Source organism: Symphodus melops, assembly GCF_947650265.1.
Source record: "Symphodus melops genome assembly, chromosome: 12".
NCBI lineage: Eukaryota > Metazoa > Chordata > Actinopteri > Labriformes > Labridae > Symphodus > Symphodus melops.
The window spans coordinates 15,185,418-15,213,417 of NC_136702.1; the positions used below are offsets into that span (position 1 = coordinate 15,185,418).

The window sequence follows — 28,000 nt, forward strand, 5'->3', positions numbered from 1 at the left end:
TGTTGGGCTCGTCACCGCCTCTCCCAGACTGCTTTATGTCTGGCATCAGGGACCATGCGCGGACGCCATATTATCGAGCAGCCCTCCCCTCCAGCTCCGTCACAGCAGCGAGCAACAGAGGCTACAGACTGAACAACGCGAGCACAGGGGAGGACCAGTGATACAGCAAAACCAAGACCAAAACCAGCCCTCAGTGGAATGGATTAAACCTTTCTGCGCAGCTATAAAACCCGTATTTTGGATTTACACCTCTGGACTCTGCATAGAAGGTTGCTTGTTTTCATTTCCTTTCCTTTGAGCAAACCAGCAGCTAAAACCTCTCAGTAGAGTCTGTGTTAGCCGGTGATGGAGACTGGCAGCTAGCTAGCTGGCGTTACTTCTCTGTTAGGCTAGCATCTAAGTTAACTGCAATTATTCATGCTATTAGGACAAGTAGCAGTTACAACATTTAAAGAGCCTAAAAACCAAACAGGCTATGCTCTTAACAGAGACATTAATGGGTAACACTTGTAGTTAGCCGGCAAATTACAGCAGGCATCAGCTGACGTGAACACGCTAGCTCTCCTGTAAGCGGCCACTAGCTTCTTCTGCCTCGCTGTCATTACTCTGAATCTCGTATGAGAGGCTGTAAATATTGGCAAAACTTTGCCTGACATTTGAGTGCAACCTCCACTTGGTTCAGATATTTGTTTTTTTTGATCGTGTTGTCTGTTGGCCTTAGTTTTGTCAAGACGGCGCCGTTAACGAATTGCAAGCTTATTGCATACTGTCAGAGACCAAGTACCCCCCGGAGTCTCTCAAAATGCATCATCCGGACCCTGCAGGAGACTCTGCTGGCAGTATTAGAAAGATGGCGCACCCGGCTGTCTTTCATAGAAGGGGGAGCAACACAGGCAGCGGGAGCGGCCCTACATTGTCCACGCCGGCAAACCCAGCAGTCAATAACAGCCACGTCCCTGCTGATGATTATCAACCCTCCCTGTTGATCCAGTGCCAACCTCCTGCTGGTTCATCTTCCCCTGGTCCCCATCATATTCCACCCCACAGCCTGAATCTGCTCCCCCAGCCCCAAGCAACGCAGTCGACAGGAGCTCAAATCAAAAAGAAGAGCGGTTTCCAGATCACAAGTGTGACTCCAGCACAGATCTCTGTGAGTACCAACAACAGTATTGCAGAAGATACAGAGAGCTATGATGACCTGGATGAGTCTCACACAGAGGATCTGTCTTCTTCGGAAATCTTGGATGTTTCCCTGTCACGAGCTAATGACATCGTGGGTGCAGAAAGGAGCTCTTCGGAAGAGACGCTGAATAATTTCCACGAGGCAGAGACCCCTGGAGCTGTTTCCCCAAACCAGCCTTCACACCCGCATGCCATGAACCAAACTCAACACCACAGTCCGATGGTTAATGGGACCGTGCACCATCACCATCAACAACAACACCACCACCACCATCATCATCATCATCCTAACCATGCACATGGCTACCCACTGTCCTCCGGACCTGGGAGCACCCTCGCTTCAGGAGCTTTACCTTGTGTCACCCCGAAAATGCCTTCTAATGTGGGGGTTCCTCAAGAGAATGTGTCCCAGGCTGTCCCTGCAAGTGTCGTTGGCCAGTCTGTGGGGGTTGTGGCCCCAGGATCTGTCCCTGGAATGCACAACTCTGCTACAGGCACTACAGTTAGCATAGCTAATCCCCAGACCAGCAGTGTTAGTAATGTGAATATGGTGAGCTCTGCCAGCGTGCCTGTGAAGGGAGGGATCAGTATGAGTACGAGCAGTAGCAGCGGTGGCTTTCCTTCCAATGTGATAAGCAGTGGGGGGAGTGGAGGTGGCGCTGTTGCAGCTGGGAGTAACCTCATTAATACTAATGTCAGCATCATCCAGCAACCACAGAACATCAACTCCAACATCTCCATGACTACCATCACTACTGCTGCTGCTGTCAGTGGCCCTGGAGGGATGCCGCTCTCCAGCGGGATCCACGGTAGAGTTGGATCTGCTGTGAGTGTCCCCGTCGCCACAGCCCCTGTGCCATCTACTTCTGCCCAGTCTGCCCCAACTGCAGCCCCTGCAGTGGCTACCACCAGTTCTCGCTTCAGGGTGGTCAAGCTGGACTCAAGCTCCGAGCCCTTTAAGAAGGGCAGATGGACATGCACCGAGTTCTATGACAAGGAGACCCCAGCCTCTGCTCCCAGCTCCTCTGCGTCTGACACTGGGTCTCTCAGCATGCGTCACTTTGTCTCTGAGAGCTTTGTCGGGGCCTCAGAGAGGGAAAGCACAAGTGGTAGTTCTGTGAGTAGCACTATGAGTACATTGAGCCATTATACTGAGAGTGTGTGCAGTGGAGAAGGTGGGGGACATCAGAATGCCCAGGATTATGTCTCCCCTCCTCAGGGTTTTCAAGGAATCCTCCCCAGTGGCTTAAGCATGGGAGGGTCCCAACCTCACATGCACCCGCAGGACGTCAGCCATTCACATGTTAAGACTTCTGTCGCCCCCTCAGCTCCCCCAAATGTTAATCAGCCAGCTCCCATGCCAGGCCACCAGACCACACTTGGGCTTTCTGCATCTGCTGTGCACCAGCAGCAGCAGCAGCTCACCTACGCCCAGGCAGTCGCTAATCAATCCACTGGCTCCACACAAGGCCTCGTGGGTGTTCAGCAGCAGAAGATGGGCTATGCCACTATACCACAGCAACCAGCCACTACCACCCAAGCAGCCCCAGTACAAGGGAGGCCTATAGAGTACACCCAGGCTCATCAAGGTATCCCCAAAGCCACTGCTCCTCATTCTCAATCCAACCAATGTGCATCAGCTCCCTCTGGACCCGCTAGTGGAGCTTGTCAGATGATCGGGGGCCTGCAGCAGCAGGCGCTCCTCCACAATCAGCCCCAGCAGCCCTCCCCCCTTCAGGCTTCCAGCTCTAATATGCCATCTCAAGTTGGCGTACCTGGTCTTGGCCAGCAGCCCCAGAGCCACCCCAGCCAATTAGATTGCCAGCAGCAGAAACCGCAATCGCTTCCAACACAAACCCAAAACCTGTCCTTGGGCGCCCAGCTGCCTGCATCAGTCCACCAGAGTGTTCTCGCCCCCAACCCTCAGAATGATCCCCAAGCCCACAACACTGGAAGTAGTAGTCGGATGGCCCCGCAGAATGTTCCCTTCAGCCAACAATCATGTGTCAGCCTGTCCCAGGATCCCAACAGTGCCCAGGCCCTGGCTCATGCTGCCCAGGCCAGCGTCCTCTACGCTAGTCTGCCCACCTTCACCACAACTCAGCTGCAGGACGCCCAGCGGCTGCTCCTCCAGCACCAGTCGGCTTTATTGGGGCTGCCCAAGCTGTCCGGAGGGGAAGCAGGATCTGGATCCAGCACTGGGCAGGGTCAAGACATGGAGGGCAATGCCACTACCACCTGTGCCTTAACTGCATCAGCTGCTCTCAAGGCTGTTGACGGAGAGGAGGATGGGTAAGAGATTCTATTTACATACTTTTGTTCTTTATATCACAGTAGTTATTATATTGAACATGTATTTTAAATCAGGCGCAATTGACAAACTAAAAAGTATATTACTCCTCGTGTTAATGGGTCTTTGTAGGGATTGGGAACTCCACATTCGCAGTCTGTTTGAAGCTGGATCATTTTTCTGACTGCTGTGAAGAAAGATAAATGTTATTGTTTTTGGAGGGTGGCGAGACAGTGGCCGCAGTCCATCTTTCCTCTTGTCAGTGAGACTCAAACATGCAGCTGTGCAAAGCTCAGCTGCGTGTGAGGTTTTCTTGTCTTTATCAAGTGGCTGCAGTGAATCAACACTTTTACTGGGCCTGACTGCTTGCTTGAATCCTGACTGTCTGCCTTACAGGGCACAATTTCTGCAAGGGACACCGTTTGCTGTACACACAGTCAGCACATTAGTTGTTCAATCAAACAAAGCTGAGGTTACATGGACGTTTGATTAGAGGCAGAAATGGACAAGGACGTGCAAACATGCTACTTATGAAAAGTTTCATTCCACACATGAATCAAAACACAAGTGTTTTTATAATTGTTTTCTAGACATCTTGAAAATACTCTGTCCATGTTTCATTAAAGTCAAGTGGAGGAAATGTTGGTTTACATTTTGAAAGAAGAATAGACCAGTATTACTTTTCCATCTCACTCACTTCTTTAAACTCTTTCTTTCTCGCTCTCTCTCTTTTCCCTCCATCTTTGTTTGTGACTTCACCCTGTAGGCTACATATTTATACCATGAACTGCTCTCTGAAAGTCCTGTGGTATGTTGTCCCCAAAAATGAATTTGAAGAATTTATTTTAGGGGGAGACTGGGGATTTGTAATCACCTCGCAGCAGCAGGAAAATGCTCAAATTCACCTGATTTACAGCTTATCACCAGCTCAGCTTTTTTTTTTTTTTTTTTAAAGGATTATTTTTGGCCTTTTTGCCTTTATTGATAGGACAGATAGAGTCGGAAAGGGGGAGAGAGTGGGGAGAGACATGCGGGAAGGTGGCCACAGGCCGGACGCGAACCCGGGCCGCCCGCGCGAGGAGTAAAGCCTCGCAACATGGTACGCGCGCTGTCGCTGCCGCTGAGCTATCGGCGCCCCCTCCAGCTCAGCTTTTTAGCTGTTTTTTTTTTTTTTTTTTTTTAAATACCTGAGCTATAGACGCCATTATTAATGGAGCAGTTGAAATATATGAGGATAAAAAGGGTAACATTGTTGTAAAGGGGATGTTAGTATTGTCCAGTTGGATGCATACAGAAGGATGGCCATGGTTATCACATGACGTTAAACTTTGAGGAATGTGGATCCTACGGGGATCAGGTGGATTATTGTCTTTGATGATAAGTAGCATTTGAGGGAAACCAGGACCTTTGTGTTACATGAGAAATGTGTATCGCTGAAATAAACTTGTTTGTTTCTGTAGTTTACCTGCTGTCACACAAGAGCAAGTTAATGGTTCCTACTGCGCTCGTTGTTTGTTTACAAATGGGTGGCTGGAATTGGAGCCAGCCTAATGCCTGCTATACAGAAAGATTCAATAAATTGAACATTTGCCCTGATACTTAATGAGTTTTAGAGCGGGTTCTAGACAAACAAAACAGCAGGCCAAGGTTTTATGAAGCAGCAGGTTTCTTGAACACCTCGGTGTCTTTTTCCCAGAGTTGAGCTTCTTGCAGCAGAAGTCTGACGTCATCTCTCCTGCTTCTTACCCCTCTGACTGAAAGTGCTGTGTCTCCATCATATCTGGAGTCAGAGTCCTGGTTAGACTGGTTGTAAAACAACTCTGTGCTATATTCCATGTTATCATATTAGCCTCTATCTAATCTGGTAGAGTCTTCACTTGGAGGCTGCTAAACAGGCTACACAGTCATCCCCAATAACATCCCCTGCTGGGTCTCACTCACTCAATCTCCCCAGACCAAAGACTTTGAAGTGTAACTGCTCATGTTTTTTTGTTGTTTTTAAAAAAAACAAAAAAACTTCCGGCTTATATTTAAATAAAAAACATCGGCCAGCATTGTGGTCTGTAACATACAGAAGCTGAGACAATAACTAAAGGTCAAATTTGGGCAGAAAACTAAAACACACTGTAACTGAACACACCAACTGGACTGTAATGGGGATTTTCATGTGACAGTTATTTGTAAGCTGTCTTCTAGTTCAGCGTCTTCTGACTAAAAGACATTACATATCAGCATTGTCATAGTCCTTGTTAATAGGTCCAGCATCACAGGCACATGAATATGATGTGAGCGTTTTTGCAATGTGCAACTATCAGAGGAAAAACGCCCCTGTGAGTGATAAAGTCAGAGGCTGGGCGATCAAATCTGTTTTATCTAGAAGCTGCATTTGTTTTCTGGGAGGATTTTTCAATCATGAAAATTCTCTTTAATGTGAAGACGCTCCCCTTCTGTTTACTTCATACATTCATTCTGCTGTCCTGAAACTGAACGCTTTAAAGGACAAGTCTGCACTTTAATCTCAAAAGAAGAATTCTGGTTAATAAACCATCCTCAAAGAGAAATACATCAACTTTTGTTCTCTTTTATATATAAATTAAAGGTCAAATAGTTTTTAGTCATTTCTAGTTTCTTTTTTTTGTTCAATAGAAAAAAAAAATCCAATCAGTCATTGTCGATAAATGTCAAATGATTATTTCCTTCAAATTTAAAGGCAGATTTTTGCTTCTGAGTGAAAGTTAAAGGGACCAAAGGGTTAAATGTGCTTTAACCATTTTTTTGATCGTCAGAACATGACCAGCTACACTTGAACAGAGGAACATTTTACAATCAGAAGTAGAGTTCACAGTGCTGGAAAAGGCGTCATGGTTTGCTGCTGTGGAGGAACGCTTCCTGGCCTCGTGCTTGCAGACTCAGAGGGGTTCACTAACACTTGTTAGGGACTGTAGTTTATTGCTGTCTGTGGGTTCCGATGGGGGACCTTGTTTCAAATGGGGGGGGGGGGGGTTGATGTAGCCCGTTTTAGCTGGCACATGCCTGACAACATGCTAAGTCACACAGCAGTAAATCATCAGGGTATTTAGGATGTTTGTGCATGTGTTTTCTTGTGTGTGAGTTGCATGACGGACGCTGTCTATGCTGTATGTGAACAGAAAAGTCTTTCATGGATTAGGTTAAGATGCGTGGTCTCTACTCGGACCGTCACTTTTTCAATCATTTCCAATAACAAGTGAAACCTCCAAGTCTGTACAGTGATAGCAAACTGCTGCTGGCGTTCTTTTTTAGGAGTTCGGGCCCCTAACACGATCCACATTCACGTAAAAATAACCTGAGCTTTCAAACTTGAGCTGAGGAATGACCTTCTGACACCTACTCCAAACATTTAATATTTTCTTCATTCAAATGAAAAGTAAAACATTTTTTTTGTTCATTTGACTTTTTTTTATGTTGTACTTTTTCCTCGTTACGTCTCTAAATTCAGTCAGATTTTTGCCCATCAACGTGTGTCATAACGCAAAATATATTTGACACCTTACAAGTTCCTCCTTTAGCATAATACTTAATCACACATAGATTACTAAGGTGAGTTCTTTCTCTGTCCACTGACCCATCTCTGAATAAAGGCATAAAAGGCTGTAGGACTCAACATCAGTTTGCTTTGATCCAAATGAGTTTGTGTGTGTGCCATTTATGCGCCTATGATAGAGATATGAAAAGACATGCTTATTGTGTGTTGGCCGTTCAGATAGCTGATAGCTAAAGAACCAAAGTGCCAGAGGACAAAACATTGAGTAAATCTCTTTTACTTGAACCTCTACTTTGCCACTAAAATAGTTGAAGCCTGTATTTGCTTAAATGTGTGAAGGCTCGGGGGGAATGTGAGCAGGTCGGTAACACAATGGCTTTCTCTGCTGCTGTCCCATTTGAATGTAATCTTCTCCCCGGGCAGTGTGTGCCCTGCCCGCTGCTCATTGTGTGGAGAGATCAACGAGATCCCCAAAATTCACTACACATAGAGGAAGTGACCTAACCTGACCTAACCCAACTTAGTCAGGTCTACTGAAGCTTGTTTAGACCACCGGGGACTCCACAGACTGGAGCACATTAAAGAGACTGAGCAGAAGTGTGATCACAACACTGATCCAGCTCTGATAAACTTACCATCGTGTGCTTCAACTGTCTCCATCTGTTGGTTTTGATATAGTTTACTGTGAGCGTTAGCTTGATGAAGCGTATACTCAGGACCTCCAGATGTTTTCACCTGTAAGTCAAGAGTTGGCATGAAATAAAAGCAAGATTTTTTGGGGCAGTACGTTTCCTTTGTTTAACAGGACAGCGGTTTTGTTCAGGAGGAAAGTGAGAACACGTGGAGCAAAAGGTCCAGGCAGGGACTCAAACCAGCAACTGCAGCAGTGCAGACTGCAGCCTCTGTTTTTGATGCGCAGGCACTAAGTGCAAACAAAATTCAGTTAATTCATCTGTTCAGATATATTTTCTTTTGGTGTTCTTAAGAGACACAGAATGTGTAAGTGATGTTTCGTCAACTAGCATTGATGATGTTAATGTTCAAATTAAAAGTGCTATATTTTTCTTAAAGTCAAACTGTTTGATAATAACATTGAGCTTCTGATTAAATTTGCACTGTTGCCATGCTGTGATGTTAGGTGTTTACTGCTCTGTTTCTTAGCGAGGGCAGGTTGTTTACTGGTATCCTGACAAACTCTCATTCACATTAATTGTGTTCAAGTAAATGCAACAATACTGTTGCAGTATAGCGCTGCTGCTTTTTTTTTTTTTTTTTTAAATACAGAAATGTGATTTGTCAACAGATGCCATCCCTAAAGTGTTTCACTTAAAGTAAACAGCCTTTGTTTTTTTATTTGTTATGCTGCTGACGCCTCCCCCCGATTCTACCTCACTGACCAAACCAGAGAGCACCAGAACACGACAGAGCAGCAACACAGTGCACAAGAGTGAGCGAGAGAGGGGGAGCTCTCAACAACCTGCCCAATATTTGCCTCTTTTTTTTTAATCCAAGTGCTTAAAGCATGAATGGCATAATGTAGCTCAGCAAGGGGATTTTGATTAGTTTAGTGTGTTGATAAAATGGAGTTAAATGCAGAGCCCTGAGCGTTCTATATACCCCCCCCGCCTTTGTTTATTGCTTATTTTTATGCTTTGTGCAGATGGACCATTGATTTCATGAGTCCCTGCCCCCTTCTTTCCGATGGTTTCCATCAATAAACGGAATTGTTTCACTTAAGAGTGCAGTGGGGAAACTAATGGCTTGTAATGGATGATAATGGATTGTGTTTTTAGTCTGTCTGCCTCTCATCTATAAGAATATTGCCTGACCGTCCACACACACACACACACACACACACGCACAGACACATGCTGTCGTATAACCTGCTTCTGTTGTTTATATTCTCTTAGTTGTAAAACTGGACAAAAGTAATTCTGTTCCCTCCTGTGAGGGGCTTCAGAGTTCATCAGAATAAGTTGACACAGTCATCAATAATGTGCTTCAGATGTTCTTTTTGGGCGCTCGCGTCTCATTTCGATTCTTGTGTGATTCAAACAGTCGGTTGTTGTGCAGTCATTACTGCACGCATGGAGGACTGTCGCTGATTCACCTCCAGAAGTCGTCTGAGTCGTGCGTCGGATCGATTTCGCTTCAGCAGAAAAAAAGGGCTCGTGTAGCACAGCCATGGATTTAGATTTTTGAGCTGGAAAATCAGCAAGTGGAGTTTATTTCTTTCAACTTGTGTGTGAAAATAATGAAGGTGCATTGATTGAGATTTCAAGTTCAGACTTTTATTTTTAAGCTTTAGTGGCCTTCGACTGTCATCCCCCTAAACATGCAGGCAATGTGCTGAATCATGGCCTGCATTCCTGTGGCCAGAACACTGTCCAGTCAGCTCCAGGAATCTCACACACACACACACACACACACACACACACACACACACACACACACACACACACACACACACACACACACACACACACACACACACACACACACACACACACACACACACACACACACACACACACACACACACACACACACACACACACACACACACACACACACACACACACACACACACACACACACACACGGAGTGAATGCAGTCAGTGACTTTGCTTTTTCATGTGGATGTTTTTCGAACAGTTTGTTAATTTAATATAAAAAAATGCAAAGCAAAAAAAAGAAAAATCATTTAAGATGTTTACTAACAACATTCAGAAGCATTCACTCCTAATTGAAAGGCTGGAAGGACTGCAGATTGTTTCACTAATTGATCATGAATACAATTGATGGTAAAGTGGGTTACACATGACAAGACCCGCCCCTTTTGATCAAAGTGAGCAAAGGCCGGTGGTTCCAATTATCTTTCCAGATTCTCCTGTAGTGAGACGTGTTAAGAGTGATTTTACTCTACACGATCTGCTTGGGAGACAATCAGGACCGCCCAAATGTCTCATCTATAAAATGAAATACGTTCAGATCAGAAGTCCTGTAGTGCGGAGAGAACACAGAGGAGAGCCTAATATGCACTCTGTGGATCGTCATGTGGATACGGAACAATAGCCAATCAGGAAGCTAGCTCACTGATACAGGAAGCATAACAGACAAATGCCATGGTGTCAACGGCAAAACATATTTAGGACTGGCTGTGGAATTTGTTGTCTCTAAAAGGGGAGGTCGGTAGTTTGATCCCTAGCTCCTGCAGCTACATGCTCGATGTGTTCTAAGGCACGTCACTTAACCCCAAGCTGCTCCTGCTGCTTCTTCAGAGGTGTATGAATGGGATTAGTCAATACTGGACACTTTACACAGCAGCCTTTGCCATCAGTGTGTGTGTGGGATGTTGTGACCTGCCATGTGAAAAGCACTTTAAAAAGCCAGAGGTCTAGAAAAGTGCTTTACAAGCTCAAAGTCCTTTTACCATTAACCATCCAGGCAGCGAGCACACACCTGAAAGTTAGATGGACCAACTTGCTGATATGTGGAAACAGCACATGAGGTGATGCGTAAAACAAACCCCATTTAAACAAACACGGAAAGGGAGCGAGAGTGAAATTGCTCCTGCGTGGATGTTCTAGATAGCTAACAGCTAGCCACATTTAGCTTGAGCATCCAGTTTGTTGACTATACGTCGCCTTTAATCGCACAAGATTAGGAGTTTTAAAAGTGGAGTCTCTGGTTATTATGTCAACTTAATCTCTAAACATGGTTTTCAAACTCGTCTCTTCTCTCCATGACTTTGCTCAGAGTTCTTCTGGACACCAAGTATTGTTTCCGCTGCAGGTCTGAGTAAGCTGTAAAAACACAGCAGGATACCATGCCGCGTTCCATTTGATGTCACAAATTCTGAGTTGCCCCTGAGATACGACAAGTTGGAATTCCGAGTCCGATTCCGTGACTCTGAGCGAGGGAGAGGGGGGGCGCTGATGTTTCTGCTTCGGTCTCTGTACATATAATTTAATTGCTTCATTATGTTTTCTGTTAGCCAGTATGATCTTCTCTGCTCTGATGTGATTCTGGTGAACTACATACAGCATTGATAGAAGGATAAATGTTCTCATTATAGCCTTGTATAACTGACTCTGTTGCTTTGTCTGCCACGTCTACTTCTCGTCTTGCCAAATGGTAAAGTCGATGTGTGCGCTCGGATGATCGTGTTGAAGCTTGTCACCATGGTACCTGTTCATTCTCTGCTTTGCTCAGGATTGATGGAGTCCGACAGTTTCAGTTTTCTCTGCTCGGCTGAGATGACGTAAGAGCTCTATCCAGCCAGCGTCTTTTCCCATAGAGCTGGATATTCATTCTTGCTTTGTGTGAGCTAATCCCTTTCTCTATGCTCTGTGGCTGAATGAGGAAGGCTGCTGGGGGGGGGGGGGTTGTCTCCCACCCCTCAATAGTCTAGCCTGCTGTCTCTTCTCTTAATAGCAAGAATAACACAAGGACTCTTTTTAGTCATGTGTGTGTCTGGTGATATGATGCATTGCACACATTTCTAGATGTTGAATGTGTTGAAGTTCCAGTGTAGACGTCACAAAAGTGACACACACACACACACACACACACACACACACACTACACTGAAGTGACATCAGTCACAACACTTTTAACTACTTTTTGAATAATCTTCTGTAATGCATTTTCTTTCAGTCACTGAAGCATGGAAGCAAACTTTAGTGTGTGCAGACCATGTTGAGCTCTGTAAATAGAGCTGTACTGCCCCCTGTTGGCTGTGTACTGCCACATACACCAGATTTTCTTTTTCTGCCTAAAAGTCATAAGATGGCCTGAAGGCTTCTTCATGCTGTCATTTGTGAATGACCAAACTTGTGTGCTTCATTATCAGCTTGGACTTGGAACCACTCTTTTTGCTTGGTATTAACAATGTCCCTCTCATTAGGCCCCGAAGCACTGACCAGTGCGAAGGACCCTATTGTAACCCAAATGATTATTTTTTGTTAGTGTGTTTGAACTGTTGAAAAGTGTGTCTTTCACAGTTATTGTAACTTTTAACAAAGCCTTTTGAACAACATTTAGATTTACAGCTGCGCACTAGACTGAGATTCAGTCATTGTAATCTTTAACTCATCAAAACAAATGTAAAATGCAAAGTGGTTTATCCATTCATGTGCTGCGACGTCTGAGATCTGAGGGATCAGTCATGAGAGTTATTACGGTCACAAAGCAATGTCATTCAAGTCACAAGAAGGGGCACTGAGCTAAAGCTACAAGGGGGAAAGGAACTTGTGCAATCCTTTTTAATCTTTGAACAGGAAACTAACCATGTCAAGATTTCACAAAATAAAAAAACCTAAAGGAATGGCGAGGTGGAAAAGAGAGGACAGTATCGATCCAGTGAGTGGCTCACAACGAACATTTTATCAAGTGTGTTGATGTACGTAACAATACATCTTAGATTGAGTTGAAGACACGAGGTCACCTCATACGAACACTTTTAAATAAAATGTATTATTCAGGGCTGCAATAACGAGTCAACATACATCTATTATTAAAAGTGTTGACAACAGATCTGATTGGCTGTGTCATCACTTTCCTTTCAGTGCACAGCCGTTGACGTCACACAGCTGATCTGTCTCAGTTCAGTTTGACAGGTGTGCTTGCGCTGGGTTTTGAATTTCTTCACAGTTCGTCAGTCATCTTGATAGCTTTCTCTCCTCTGGCCCGGTGTTTCCTGAAGAATGGCCTGATGTGAGGACTTTTGTTATTTTGACTTGTGAAGTTGCTTTCTTGAAACGCGTTTTATTTTGGTTCACAGCTGACAGACAGTGGAGATTTGTTAGAAAGGACTGGAAGGTTGTGGATGTAACTTGTGTGATATGTGCTTTTTCGGGCATTGACGCATTTGATGGGGAATTTAAAAAATCTAACTTTGCTTCAGTTTGACACCAGAAGGAATAGGCCCCGCTGGTCTCCATCGAACTTGATTGATATTAAATAAATCTTGCAGAAATAACAAACCTTTAAGATAAAAAAAAAAAAAAAGAAGAGTGTGAATCCGCTGGCTTGTTGAAGCTTGAGTTTTGTAAAATTCATGTCTGACATTCATCATCATCATCATCAGTGCATTGGGAATAATTGGTGGCATCCTTTATATATTAAAAAAAAAAAAAAAAGTATTATGGCAGCAGTAGGTTTGTATTTGCCACTAGATGGCAGTGTTTACCAGTTTGATCTCTGAGGTTTAAAGGCCTCTTCTGCTGCAGAGAGCGAAGATGTTTCTGGTATAAGATCTGTACAAAGCTTTTATACTGTTAAAAGTATTTACATTACAGTATTACTGTTGAAAAGGCCGTTGTCATGTTATTTTTACAGCCAAAGGGACCCTAAAAAGTGTAACAGAGTAAAAAGTCATTAAATGGCAGAATCCTCCATTTGGTCAATGTCCCTACAGTTTTACACGACAAAAAATACTGAGGTTTTAAATTCATTCAGTATGTAGTGATGCTCAGTTTCATAACATTTTTTTTTTAACGTAAAAAAACCCCAAAGTCATCGACATGCGAAGAGGACTCTTTAACCTAGCAGGCTAAAAGACGAGGAAAATCTAAAGTGGACCTATAGGGTGAGGAGCTCGGTCACCAGGGAGGAGCTCGGAGTAGAGCCGTTACTCCCTCACATCGAGAGGAGTCAGTTGAGGTGGTTCGGGCATCTGGTCCGGATGCCCCCTGGACGCCTCCCTAGGGAGGTATTCCGGGCATGTCCCTCCGGGAGGAGGCCTCGGGGTAGACCCAGGACATGCTGGAGAGACTATGTCTCTCGGCTGGCTTGGGAACGCCTTGGGGTCCCACCGGAAGAGCTGGAGGAGGTGTCTGGGGTGAGGGAAGTCTGGGTGTCTCTGCTTAGACTGCTGCCCCCGCGACCCGGCCCCGGATAAGCGGTAGAAAATGGATGGATGGATGGATGGACCGACCTATCGGCCATCTGAATCATCAATCCACAACATCGCCATCATTACGAGACACTTTATTGTCCCTTTGTGGAAATTTGACTTGGACTCAGAAGTGCTCCGTCATCATTCTGACTTTGTTCATTTATATTGATTCAGGAATTCAGAATAGTGTTGGTGTCGGTCCATCACAGCATTGCAGAGGGAAATGTGAACAGACGAGAGGATTTCCATGTTTACTGCAAATATTGCACCTTAAACTGGCTATTAGATGGTTCTTTAAAGGGTGTTGTAAACAGTGAAGCAGAAACGTGTTGGGACTATTTTCTTGTCTTGAGTTACACGATGTGTGTCGTTGTAGATGCGTTAGTTCCAGGTGTTCACTAACGTAAAGTGAGAAGCTAACCTTTATATTGCCTCATAGGCATCTTAAGAAGTGCAAGAGCTTGAGGTTTCATCATCCTATTATTGGAGGCATTTTCAACAATTTCTTTCAATAAATGTAGCAGAAGTTGTATTTTTCACCAGAAGATGGCAGTGTGGATGAGCGTGTTCAGACTTCTGCACTTCCAGCGTGTCAGCAAGCCTTTCCTTCACAAAGCTGTGTGATATTCAGTAAAACAGCTGTGGTCTACATTCTTCTATTTCTCACTTTTTATTTTCTATAACGGGTCCAGGGCTGACCTTTCAAAGTGTGCGCTGCAAGCAGCTTCTTACAACTATGAAGGATGTGCATGTGAACTGAATGGAAACATCGGGCCACACACTATTCTTTAACATTTAAAGGAATCAATCATCAAAGCAGTTTTACACTTTTTGACAGACAGAAATGTCCACTATGATGAATTTAAGAAGTATAATCTCAGTGAACGGTCCACGTTTGTGACTGTTAGTATGTCAGACTTGAAAGCCTGGCAGGAAACGACTGTTTGTTTGTTTGTAGCTAAGCTGTGCTCATGATAGCTTGACTGTCGTCAGAGGTTTAGGCCCTGGCAGCTGAATGATCAGTAATTAATCCACTCACTTTGCTGTCCTCTTCTTCTCACCTGTAATCTTATAACGGTGCGTAAACGTAGCATACACACACACACACACACACATGAGAAGGCAGGAAAATGGGTCAGAGCTCAGAGCCTTAACGCTGCAGAGTTCTTGATTTGATGAAGTCTTCCCAAATGACGACTTCCTTTGTTTGATTCTCTCATTTTCTTAAGTTGCATTGGACATTTTTTTTTTTTTTGGAAGGACATTTTTTTATGAAATGTTGGACAAAGAAGAGTTATCAGGATATTGTTAAATATGTGTTGCTATGATTGCCATGAATAAAATCAGTTGGCCTATGGTTGCCCTACACATTCATGTAATACTGCAGGTTCAGACAACATAAACACTCAGAGTCAGTGTGTCAGCCAGAGCTTTAGTGAAATGTAGGCCAAGGCATCAAAAGGCTGATGACTCACGTTGTCTTACAGTTCTGTCTAATTCAGAGAAACACAGGCTGTTTTTCAAATCGCCTACTTTACAAGTAGTTTGAACTATTGACCAAAATGCAGCATGTGGACCAATGAGAGACCGGCAGTGTGCCAAAACACTCACTCCAGAAACCTGTGTCAGCGTTTTCACACTGCAAGTGGATGCTACACTGTCGCAGCATTTGGGCTGTTTTTTTACTTCTTAACTCCGAGGCCGGCTCAGCTGGGCCCGGCATACTGTGGAAAAATCACAGACTGGTAGTCCTATACATACTACTGTGACGGTAGTATGCACTATGCAGTACATACTTAGTGCTACATTCAGTCATGTTTAGTAGTAGGTGATTTTGAACCAGCCACAGTTTGTTACTGGCCTGGGCTTGGCTGTGGTAGAAAATGAGATGTTCAGTGTTTTTCTAGGTAAGAGGAGCCTTCCTTTCAACACACAGCCTCCGGTCCTTTGTAGAAGAAAAAACACACACACTCATTGATTAGAATGCTTCTGCGTCTGGTGTGAGATCCAACAGCAGCTCCCATTCTGTTAGATGCGCCGTACGGATGAGACTCCCACGGTTCGGGCCACACATGGTCCACCGAATTGCACTTTTTCTTTCTTTCTTTTTTTTTTTTAATCTCAATGTGTCAACAATCAGAAATGCATCATCAGTAATGTGGGTGTAGTCTGTGGAGCAGACTAAAGCCGGCTGTTAAGATGGTAACCGATGAGTCAAGTCACTCGCCACCTTAAGAAAGAGAAGAGAAATCAGAATCACTGAAATGAGGACCACTTCATTTTTTCATTCAGTCGTACACTTGGTTATACTTCTAAGATTTAAAATCGATTCATAAAATCCATCCATCAATCCATCCCTCCCCTGCTAAGTGCTTAAACTAGCTCTTTAACTCAGGAGATTTCCAAATAGAGCAGCATGGAATTCAGCCGGTCTCACAGATGATTGAAGTAGATCCCGAAGTATTTCATAAATCAACTTTGAATCCATGGTGCAAATAATCCAGAATGGTTTTGACTCGAATATTGATTGTAAATGGAAAAATGACTCCAAGAATCCAACGGGAATGAGTCACCCAAAGATTCCCAGCCCTGCTGTGCACACCTAATCCCTCCATGTGCCCTTGAACCCCACAGTGGGCCTTTCCTCCAGACCTGTAATGCTGCGGTTAGCATTATTTCTGTCCTCTGTCGTCTGCACTCAAGGCCCTGTGTTCATAGGCTGCTAATCCTTGTAATGCCAGGTTTCACTCCTCATTACTCAAACCTGCTGCTCACGCACACATCAAACATGCTTACGTAACTTTGGATCCTTTATGTGGGGGGGAAGAGAAGGAACGTTTGGATCTCTTCTGGAACCGATGACTTGTCTTCACCTTTGTACTCAAGTTTCCAGGTAAACAATGCGACTTACATCAGCAGCACAGCTGACCGCAGATAGTGTTTATCAGCAAAGAGCTGTGTCTGCCGTTATTGTGAAAACCATTGTGTCGTCTCACTCCTCTATAATCATGTTTGAGAATGTTGGAGCACAACCACGACTCCACCATCCGCCTGATGTGATACGCACAGCTGGCCTGCAGAGTCGTCGCTGGTAGAAGATGATGTATAGTGTGCGCAGCGAGAGGATGCATCCTTCGCTCAGCTTTGGATAAAATCCATCATGGTGATAATTGATTGACAAAATGTAGTTGAGTTAGCCATTAAAGGTGCTCGATGGAGATTCGCTGGTGAAATTTGAAAGTTAATAAAGTGAAGCAAATCTGTGCTATATCATCTGAATTAAATAACGGCAGCTTTATTCAAAGGGAAACGTGCTCCCTGGAACACTGTTTGGAGATAAAAAGCTACCAGGAGGGTTACAGCGTCACAGTCACGGGCGCCTCACCATAACTTTTACCTGAAGTCTTCCTCAGAGGACAGTTTGTGTAGACTTATGAACATACACCACAGAATCTGTACACTCCTCCAACTTCCACATTTTGCTACTAAAACTGCATAGTGCACCTTTTAATGATGTCAGGCGTCAGAATAAAATGTTCCATTTTTTTGTTCCAGCAGTTTAAAAAGGATTCTAATAAATCAGTCTCAGCTCTTCCTCCTCTGCTCGTCTTTATGGGACTGTATGAATGCTGAGGCAGTGGATCGAGGCCATTCTAGCTCCTGTCTCTCTTCCTGACTCTCTCTCCTTCTCTCACTTTGCCTCTCACCCAGTGTGTGTGTGTGTGCATGCATGTGTGTGTTTTAGTGTTTAGTTTGGAGCGAGGACTAAGGACTTGCTGCTGTCAGCCCTAATTCTCCAACAGCACCTCTCTCTCTCTTACGTATGGAGGCCAAATTTGCCACTCATCATTGGGCCCTGCCTCTCTGACTCACTCACTCAGTAGCTCTCTGTCATTCTCCATAGTCAGGGTGTGACTATGGAATACCACTGCCAGGGCTTACTGGTAACATCTGTGTGTGCTTTCCGTCATCAAACTACAGCTCAGCCAAAAGCCTTTACAATTCAACATTTCAATAGGCCCTTTTCTTTTTTGCGTGGGCGTGCAAGATTGCATTTCTCTCACACACTGTAGAAGTGTACTTCCTGTAAGTAATGTACTTTCCCCCCAAAAAAATTCAAACAGGAATTACACAAGACACAGTAATGGAAAGGAAAAGGGATTTGTAGTTCAAACAAAATAGAACATTTTCCCTGCATTTAAAGGCACGTTGACTAAAACATATATAATTTGGTAAGTTCACGGATATCATATTTAATTACTTAATTACTTGTGTATTTAGTTCTTGAAGTTGCATAATTTGTATATCTTTTGTGCTGGACTGCGTCGTCATTCATATGAGCCCGATGAGTTCAAGATGAGGAACTGCTTTTAGTGTTACATGAATTAGTCTTTGCTAAAACTCTCCACCTTCCACAAAACAGACAAAAAACCATGTGGAGACAGTCCTCATCGTTATCGTGTCCTGCATTATAGTGCAACTTTTTTTCTGTTTTCCAACTAACAGCTCTTAATTACTTGCTTGGGTAGAAAGTTTGAGTCAACCTTTGAATAGCTCAAGACTCTCAGTTTTCAACAATATAAAGTCCTGAGCACGTCACATTCAGCCTTTTCACTCGCACACCAAGGGCAGCTAACATGGAAGGACAAAGCATGGAGTTCCTACCTATCAGAACAGATGATGTTGGTTATAAAAGACCTTCTTTATTTGTATCCTGAGGGGATAGTCTACCATGACAGAACTCTAAAGAGAGAGGTCACATGAGATTTCTTGTCAATGTGTTTGTTGGTGATTTGAGAGTTATCTGTCTTTTATTTATTTATTTATTTATTGCACTCTTTCACTGATTTTAGATTCATTAGGTCTTATCAGGTTTGGCACCAGGAGGATTGTCTATAAACTGGACACACACTATTTGTGGTTGAAACACTATAATGAAAGCCTGAGGCTGAAACCTGTTTCTCTTGTAGCTGCTGTTTATCTCTCATGTTTTGATCAAGTCTTCTTCTTGAGTTTGCACCACTTATCTTTGAGGAGTTTTTGAGTTGACTTTGAGCACACTTTGTTTAGCAGTAATTATGCTCCCTCGCAACTTACTGCTTTTCACCTGAAAATCATGGCATGCTTGATCGTCCATTCTCAGAGACTAGCTGCTTACTGGTCTAAACAATTGACGACATCCGCCTTTTGTAAAAAAAATTTTTTTTAAAAAGCCCTTAAAGGGGGTTTATGTAACCTTTTTAAAAATATCATGTTTCTAGTGACACCGCAGGCTGCTAGGCTAACTGTATTAGCATCCTGTTGCTCGCTCTCGCTGACACGCTCGTACACACACGAACGATCATCTTCATCGGCTGCAAAATTCACACGGTCCAGAGAAACTCTCTGACCTTTTCAATAGAATTCAGTTTTAAATCCCCAAAACTGATCGAAGCTCCCTCCATGTATGAAAAGCTCTCCCGTGTTCACTCTGGTCTTCGCCTGATGCTAGTTTGGTTCGATGGGCTTTACACATTAAACCTTGTTTGGTTTCTTGTTCTTACGTGGAGTCTGTGAAGTAGTCTGTGTTTTGCTGGAGGCCGGTCGTTTATTAGTAATAACCGATTCCATCTTATTTCATTCTCCAACTGCTGCTCTCCATGAGTAGAGCTGTGTGAGGAGGACGTCGAGAACACACACAGATAGACGGTGAATGTCTCCTTTTTCACACCAGTTAACCGTTCTCTCAGTAATGGGCGATAAAACATGATTTAGTTCTGTGACAGCGTTACATACAGCCCCTTTAATTATGTCAAAAACGTGCATTAAAAGATAACAGAACTGTTTCAGATTCAGATTTTCAGATTGCATAGTTTACATATTAAGCAATACTACAGTTCTGTTGGGCAGTGGGCCCATCAGAGAAGAAACCTTCATAGAAGCAAATAAGGTGATGAACAAACACATCTGGAATGACCTACACAAACACAACAATGGACATCATGTTCCTCACACCTTCACACTGTCGAGAGCGAGCAGACAAGTTTAGTTTCATTTTCATATTAAATCAGATGTTTGCATAACGGTGCAAAGAGAGCACTGAGGGTCTCCATCAGTGGTTTTTAGGTTTCCACAGTTTGTGCTAAATTACTACAAGAGCACAAGTTTGTCATCCCCCCCCCCCCCCCCCCCCCCACACACACACACACACACACACACACACACACACACATACATACATACATACATACATAGCCATAGCCTCATAAAGTGGTGAACACTTACTGTTCTAAGGCTAGAGGGATATATCTCCATAAAGCTGGCTGCTCTGAGTCCCACTCTGCTCAGAGAACAAACTAAGTGTATTAATAATGCCTTGTTCCATCAGCTGCTTTAGAGGGGGTTCACATCACATGGTAAAGCACTACTCACTCTTTGTGTGGTATACTGGGGGCTCGTACGCTGTGGGAACGTCACACCAGCAGAACAAACAAAAAGGTAATTTTGAACTTTTAGAATGGGTAAAGAAATGTATATTTCTCCCAATTGTTTACTAACTTTATTTTATTTTGGTAACTAGAGGTACAAAAAAAAAAAACATCAGACACACAGAGTTTGATGGCTTGTTTGGAACCCGTTACTCGAATTGTTGGTACTTCTTTAGTCCTGTAAACAGAAAGGTTGCCATAGGAACGTTTAGCTCAACCAAAAGTCATGTTCTACTGATTCAGCCCAGCACATGAAGTCTGTTAGGACAAGTGAAATCCCCTGCATTGTGCAGACCCTTTACCTCTTGTTTCTTGGCTGGCTGTCGCTAAGCCTGTGGAGGCGCTGTGAGCGCATGTTGTGTTTTCAGCCTGCGACGGCCTTAAGCCATCTTAAGGCAGTCTTTCAAAGAGAAATGACAAGATAAGACCCTGAGGCACAGGGTCTCTTGTCTATCACGCAGAGGGCTGCAAGAAGAAAAAAAAACTACAGGCTGTAAAAAAAACTTCAACAACACGAAGATATAAATGATGGGCGGGGGGGGGGGGGGTATTTTAAATGTTCTCAGTTGTTCCCATTTTCTTGGAAATGTCCATCCAAACTATGGGTGTAAAATGTATACAGAGATCTCATGTATGTGGTGATTAAATCACATGACTCTGAGAGAGACTCTGATTGATTGTGTCCATCACATTACTTGTAAAAGAATGTTGAGGCCAAACGTTGTATCGCTTTTTAATGTCTCAGGATAAAAAGAGAGCAGGGGGGCTTAAAGAGGAGGAGCAGGGAAATCACTCGGCCACACGCTGATCACTGTTGAAGGTTTATGTAACTCCCAGGATCACATGATCACACGTCACCAGCCGCCTAGTTACTGTCTGTACTCAGTAATTCACTCCCTAGTCAGCCATTCAAACACAAATAGATGACATAGACAGAGGACAAATTAGGAGCAGGCATAAACAGAGTCATCACAACCCAGCATACTGCCTTTTGATTCCCAGTGCAGCAGCAGCAGCAGCAGCATCCATTAATGCATCCATAGAGCACGACCAAGATCTAAATTTAAGACAACAAAGATCGTTAGAAAACACCAGAGGAAGAAGCTTGGGACACATTGATCTCCTGGAGTGTATATGATCCTGCTGACTGACGGCTCCATGAGAGCACGGGGAGTACAAGTGCAGGGCCATGACGAGATGGCAATGAAGCTTTTGTTCTGGGAGCTGGAGCAGCATCTCAAAAGGTAAACTAAAGACAGGGAGTCCCTGTAGAAACGCTTGGCCCAATCAAAAAAGTAGCTTCACACCAAGAAGTAGACGGCTGTATTCTCCAATTCATTGAGCCGCAGCTTTAAAAAAACATATTGACAGGGACTTATCTCACTGCAAGTTTCTTGTAATATTTTAAATGAAACTTAAATTTTTATTTTATTGCATTATTTACTCAACTTTACACAAGTGTCTTTACAGTGCCTACTGTATGACATTAATCCGTGGTACAAGTTCTTACCATTGAAAACACTCTTCAGGAGACAATCACTTGATAAATCTTCAGCTTTGTCTTTTATGGAGATGAACTTTGTTGCCATCATGTACACTACAGTAACACATAAAGAGTGCACTGGTAGATGAATCACTGTGGAAGACTTGCTCCTTCTTCTTGAAAACATTGTTTTATTGGAGCATTTTATGTGAGATGTTAAAGCAGACTCACTTTTCTGATTGTTTGGTGTCTAATTGAGGTTCTACCCTTTAACTTGTTAGGAACACTGAAACATTTTAAGGCTAAAGCTTTTTTTTAAATATGTTCATGTTATATCAATAAGCTCCCTTAGATTAACAGATTAAAAATAAATAAATCTTATTTTAAAGCAGAATTTAGATTTCATTGTTTTCTAAATTACACTAAAAATGGTGACACACTAACACGCTAACAGCAACACTATAATGTGGTGCACGTCATCAATGTTCTGTTTTTCTCTTAATCAAATGTCCAGCACCACTCATTGTTAGATAAAGAACAACGACTGTTAAAGTTGCTTCAGTATTTGTCGGGATCGTTTGGGTCATTCCCTCTTTAGTTGCTTCAGTAGGTCACTGAGCAGGTGTTGTTTTTCACTAAAGCAGTAATACCAATCTTCAGCTAACCTATATAATCACAGCATATCTTGCAGGTATTATATATTGAGTAATTAATCGACAGTATACTAATAAAGCAGTATTTTGAGATGTCAGAATATGAAGACATAAAACAGTCGCACAGACGCCATCATCTTCTATTGAAGCACCACAATCCGTTTTCCAGACGAAAAGTAACGGGCATGTTCTTAATGCAGTCTCACACTCCTCTGTGCCTTAGCAGAAACTATTCTGGACTGTTTCATAGATGAACTCCACCAGTGGAAACAACACGGGATGTGATGTTGTAGTACCGTTGCAATCCAAAAATGCCAAACTTTATTTAAAAGCCCCACAAAACTAAGTATAACTATGTCATTGTATTTAACGGTGTAAACTCTGATTTGTCATGTTATAGAGTTATCTTGCCATTAATGGGAAGCTGTTCAAAGTTTAACACTATTTTTTTGTTGTCCTATGAATTCTACCTCTTCCACCATTTGTAGTTTGTTTCTGAGTCTGAAGATTTTAGACATAGGTTTTATTCAAGCCCAGATATAGTGCTGGCTATTTGGGTCTGGATAATTGGATTAACCCTCGCCCCGTCAAAGAAGAGATCGGAAGAGATGACTGCAGCTTAGATCTTTTTAAGCTTTAGCTTCTTGTTAAAGTGTCAGACTGCAATAAGAGGTGAGCACATGCTGACATCTAAACCAGTTCTCATGGCACTGGTGCTTATTAAGTCGAGATGTGGGTTGTCATACAAAAATAAGACTAAACCTCCACTTCAAGGTGATTACTGACTTTTAAATAAGTTTGATGGACTCAGGTTCACAGCACTGGAGATGTCTATCTCTCCCAGGTAGCTGACTGTCAGCCTTGTTATACATCAGCTTCCCATGAACAGACCCCACCATAGTTCTACTGTCTTCTCTGGACCACAACTTGCCTATGACCTCTGCTCAAGTTGTCTTTGTGTTGGCTCTGTGATACACCTGATGTCATACAATATTTTATAGGATTGGCTTTTCTATATTTTGAGGGACCTTCTATTGATGATTGAGGAAAGAAATGAAAGCAGCATCTCAGTATTGGCTTCTTTTATGTTATGAACTGCAGTGTGATCAGACTGAAGAATGTCGTCTTTGTGTCCTCATGGTTTTTAGGTGTGCGTGGGATGTGTTCACTATGGCTGTAAGCCTTTCACTAGAGAGGTCGATTCCCACGTTTGTGTGGTGGGAGAGTCTTGTTAAGATAAGATGAGATTTTTTTGGGTGCGTGTACATGACTCAGATAATAAGATACTCCCCTTCAAGAACAGTTCTGCCAAGTTTGTTCTGACCTTAAAAAGTGTTAATGCTTTGCAGAGCCACATGGGGGCAATATAAGTAAGAATAAGATGTCAAAAATGGATTTTCCCTTTGATTGTGTGCTCAGTCCTCTTATTACTCCTTATGAGTTACTTAAGAAATCAAGGAGAGAAATCATGTACTTTCATGAATATTATTGTTATCTTAAAGTGTTGGGCCATTGTCACTGTCCTTCTTAGACAGCTTTGCCAAAATATTCAAATTAAAATATTTTGTGGCAAGCAATTCCATACCTTTAGAGCCCCTTTGTTTAAAATGTATGAAAGGGTTCCATGCATGTATGAAAGAATGATAGATAGATGACGGAGAATTGCACAATGAATATTATCATTCAATGATGTGTGTAAATTATGACTATATTCACTTCACCGAAAGAAACCGAAAGAATGCTATCAAGTATTGTTTATAAAATGAAACCAACAATGACCCTTCAAGTAAAGACTCCCAAATAAAGAGAAATACTTGACTTCTTGTTATGCACACATGTATTTGGTTTAGATACAATATATTAGTTGAAACATTCACCTTTAAACCGAGGCCTATAATAGTGTATTGTGGCGTTAATAAAACGTGCCCTTCTTCTGCTTGTTTTTTTCTGTACTACAGCTCTTTCTTCTTCCCTTCCTATCCGGTTTTCCCCGGTTTCAGCCGCCTCCTCTCCCATCCTGGAATATTTTATGCTAAAACATGTCAGCTGAGCGGCAGGTGGGGGCGTTTCTGAATAACACACTCTGTGTCGACCAATCAGCGGCCGACCTCGTGTTTTGTCACAGGATAAATTATGCTGGGTTTGTCCCGAGCTGCAGATTTTCAGTAGTGCCGAGATGAGCTGACCTTGGATGTATTTGTACCGCTTCCGTCGGTGCACGAGCTTTAACGGACGGAGAATTGAAAAGAGCGCGTGGATGTGTGCAGCGGAGCTGGTCGCGTGGAGGTCGAGTCGACACACAGGGCTGTTTGTGAGTGGATTGTAAACATGGCCAGTATGAATTCGCCGTGCTACACCATGGCTATGGACATAGGAGTCTGCCAGCTGAGAAATCTCTCCATATCGTTTCTGTCGTCGTTGTTGAGCGCAGAGGGCTCGCACGTCAGTCTCGACAAAAGGTGAATACGTGAAAACAGAACAGTGTGAGATGTGACCAGCTTCCTTCACCTGTAAAGTCACCGCTGTGTGATGGAGGCTGCTCACTGCTTCAGTGGCATTACACTCAGCCGTATTAACTTCAACGCTTTGTAGGAGAGAAAAAAAGAAAATAGGAATTAACAGTCATTCCAGGAGCTTCCTGTAACAACGCAGATCCATGTGTAGGGCCCCTGGCACATTCCAAAACTCTATGTGTACAGTAAGTGAGGATTAGACCATAAAATGATATTAATGTTCTTCTTCTTCCTCTCTTGCAGCTCGTCAGGAGCCAGCGTGGTGGCTATAGACAACAAGATTGAACAAGCAATGGTGAGTTTGTTTCTCTTATTACTCGGGGAAATGTTCGATATGGTTAATAAACTGAGATGTTATCCGTAAAATAAAATTTTAGAGTTGTGGTTTGTCTTAAAGATAAAACTAATATAGAGGGGAAAAAATGATGTCTAGAGACTGCTTTAAGATATTTTTAAAAACTTAATTTCGTACAGTTGACGTATCCAGCTCTAGACAACGTCCAGGATTTAAATATCGTCTTAAATCAATGCAGTAAACTTGTAAGCGTACTTGTTTTGTGTTGAGAGCAGGTCTACAATTCAGATAAATTCCCATTTAAAAAGAAAGAAACAACTTTATCCGTTTCACTTTCTGTTGTTGTGGCATGGTCAGCTCTGTTGCTAGGCACACTTGAAGGCTCACAGGCCAGTTATAAATATCTCGGGTTCTGATTGGCCCAGACTTAAATGTGGGTAGGATTCATGACGTGAAGCTGTGCTTAGTCAAGTTTTTCTGATCAGGGAATTTAATTTGAAATTCATTAATTCTAGGTTCAAATATCTACTTCATTTTCATGTCAGGTTGTGTAATTGTTGTGTAATACTTCTAGATAAGTTGTCTTCTACACTATAATTTTGAATGTCTCCAAAATATTTTATCTTTTTTTTTTCTCTATATAAATTGTTTTTTACTTGCAAATTGCTTCTTCTTTGTTGTATTTCACAAATCATAATGGTCTGTCATTTCTTTGTGCATGACAGATGTTGCGCTTAGGTGACTCATCTTTAATATTAACAGCACCGTCTGTCCGGATTGGCATATCAAACAAACTTTAAAATTTAAAGTGATTTAAACTGTGTCGTGTTGCATGTTCTTTGTTTACGTATATTATCGTCCCTCACTGGAAGTCTCCGGACCTTAGGTTCATCAACCAGTTTATTTAAAATGCTTCCCAAATCCTTCTGATCTCTCTCTTTTTTATTTTTTTCTTCTTCTTTTTTTGTTCTTAGATGAATTTCTTTCTTAAAACATGTTGTCTATGTCTGTCTCTTTAAGGACCTGGTAAAGAGTCACCTGATGTATGCTGTGCGTGAGGAGGTGGAGGTCCTTAAGGAGCAGATCAAGGAGCTGATAGAGCGTAACTCCCAGTTGGAGCAGGAGAATACCCTGTTGAAGACGCTTGCCAGCCCGGAGCAGATGGCCCAGTTCCAGGCTCAGGTTCAGACTGGTTCTCCGCCTGCACCTCCATCAGCAGCTACACCAGGACCAACGAGCTCCGCCACCCTCACCCAGCCCACACTTCACAGCTCTGGACCTTCGGCGTAGCCTCGTCTTGGCTTAAAGACAGACTGACTGACAGTTTCATCGTTCTGCTACAGCAGCAGAGCTAAACTTGCCTTCTACAGCACCATGTACCGCTGTTAGGACAAGAATTTTGCACATATTTATCTCTCAGAAGGTTGCAGCTAGTAGGACAAGTGGTGCTCCACCGCATCATGGGGGGTGATAATCTGGCAATTCAATATGGGTGGTTTGTTTCGGAGGAGGAATGAGTTATCGTATATTTGCCAAATAGCCCTTGGACATATCAACTAGAATGTCTTACCAAGAAGAAACAAAACAGCTTATCAGTGGCGATATACTTATAGATAAAAATATCACTGTGCCTGTGTCTGGATTTTAAGTGATGTCGATTTTACTGATGCTGGCAGTTGATGAATAGGAGGTGGAGGATTGTTTTAGTTACATTTTTTTTTTGCTGGATGATGTAAATAAAAGTTGTTCTCTCTCAAGCCTAGATCCTAAAGTTACACACTGAGACATTTGAGAGAGACACAAAAGGCCTTCTCAGAGTGACAAATGACGAATGTGAGCAATTATTATCATGACAAAGTCCCCATCTGGAATGGGGGAGTGGGCGGGAGGGTATTTTGAACATTTGGCAGCATTGTTACATTAACTGTGGAATGAACAAAAACAAACGTGGTTTCTTATGAAGATGACGATGATATTATATTTCAGTATTTCACTTTCAAGCTCCTCATTTTGCCCTTGACAAAGCTCATCTTGCTGTTTTCTTAACCCTGCAGTGGCATGTAATTTAAACCTTATTTGCCAGGGTTGAGATATTGGGCTACGCTGCATTTTCTCTTTTCCTACAAGTTTGATGGGCAAAAGACGATGTATATTTCTGTATAGTGTAAGTATCATGTAAAATAGTGAGGGACAGGAAAAAACAACAGATGCTATCTTGGTCACACAGATTGAAGCAGGTGAGCAATGAACGTGCTGGTCTTGCACAGTCTGTGTCATCTATTTTTAATGCTGTATTTTCAAGATTGTGGATGGAAAGGAGCTTAGGTTATTTAACTGACAACTCAGACAACAACGTTGTCCATATATTGCAACATTAACTCTTACTGTAAGACCAACTTCACGTGGCTCTTTTTCTTTCTGGAGTATTGCACCTTTATGAGTTACTTTTTTTTAATTTTCTTTTTTGACAGTGATGTATTTCTGGATGAACAATATCTTAAAACTCAACATTTAAAAAACAAAAAACAAAAAAATAATACAAATTCCTGCAATGTTTTTTCTTTTTCATTCTGTGTATCAGTTGTATGCTCATTTTCTGTGCATGTTTCTGCAAAAAAACAAAAAAAACCGGATGAGATATTGTAACATACTTACAACAATTGCACTTGACAGCTGCACTTCACAACTTTCAA

General features: G+C 42.8%; 1 protein-coding gene across 3 annotated transcripts; it reads left to right on the forward strand.

The window, feature by feature from the left end:
• tsc22d1 (TSC22 domain family, member 1) lies at nt 1-27,064 on the forward strand. Of its 3 annotated transcripts, none has more exons than XM_079358096.1 (3): nt 1-3,474; nt 25,256-25,307; nt 26,328-27,064. In XM_079358096.1, the coding sequence occupies exons 1-3, from the start codon at nt 803-805 to the stop codon at nt 26,595-26,597; spliced, it is 2,994 nt and encodes a 997-aa protein (XP_079214222.1). In that variant the 5' UTR covers nt 1-802; the 3' UTR covers nt 26,598-27,064. The 3 variants fall into 3 exon arrangements, with proteins under 3 accessions (XP_079214222.1, XP_079214224.1, XP_079214223.1); XM_079358098.1 differs by lacking the exon at nt 1-3,474 and adding an exon at nt 21,182-21,607; XM_079358097.1 differs by lacking the exon at nt 1-3,474 and adding an exon at nt 24,589-24,958.
• The last annotated feature ends 936 nt before the right edge of the window (nt 27,065-28,000 follow it).

Coding starts and splice junctions, on each gene's coding strand:
- tsc22d1 (XM_079358096.1), top strand. CDS start 803: ATGCATCATCCGGACCCTGCAGGAGACTCTGCTGGCAGTATTAGAAAG. Junction 3,475..25,255: donor GTTGACGGAGAGGAGGATGG/GTAAGAGATTCT, acceptor CCTCTCTTGCAG/CTCGTCAGGAGCCAGCGTGG. Junction 25,308..26,327: donor ACAAGATTGAACAAGCAATG/GTGAGTTTGTTT, acceptor TGTCTCTTTAAG/GACCTGGTAAAGAGTCACCT.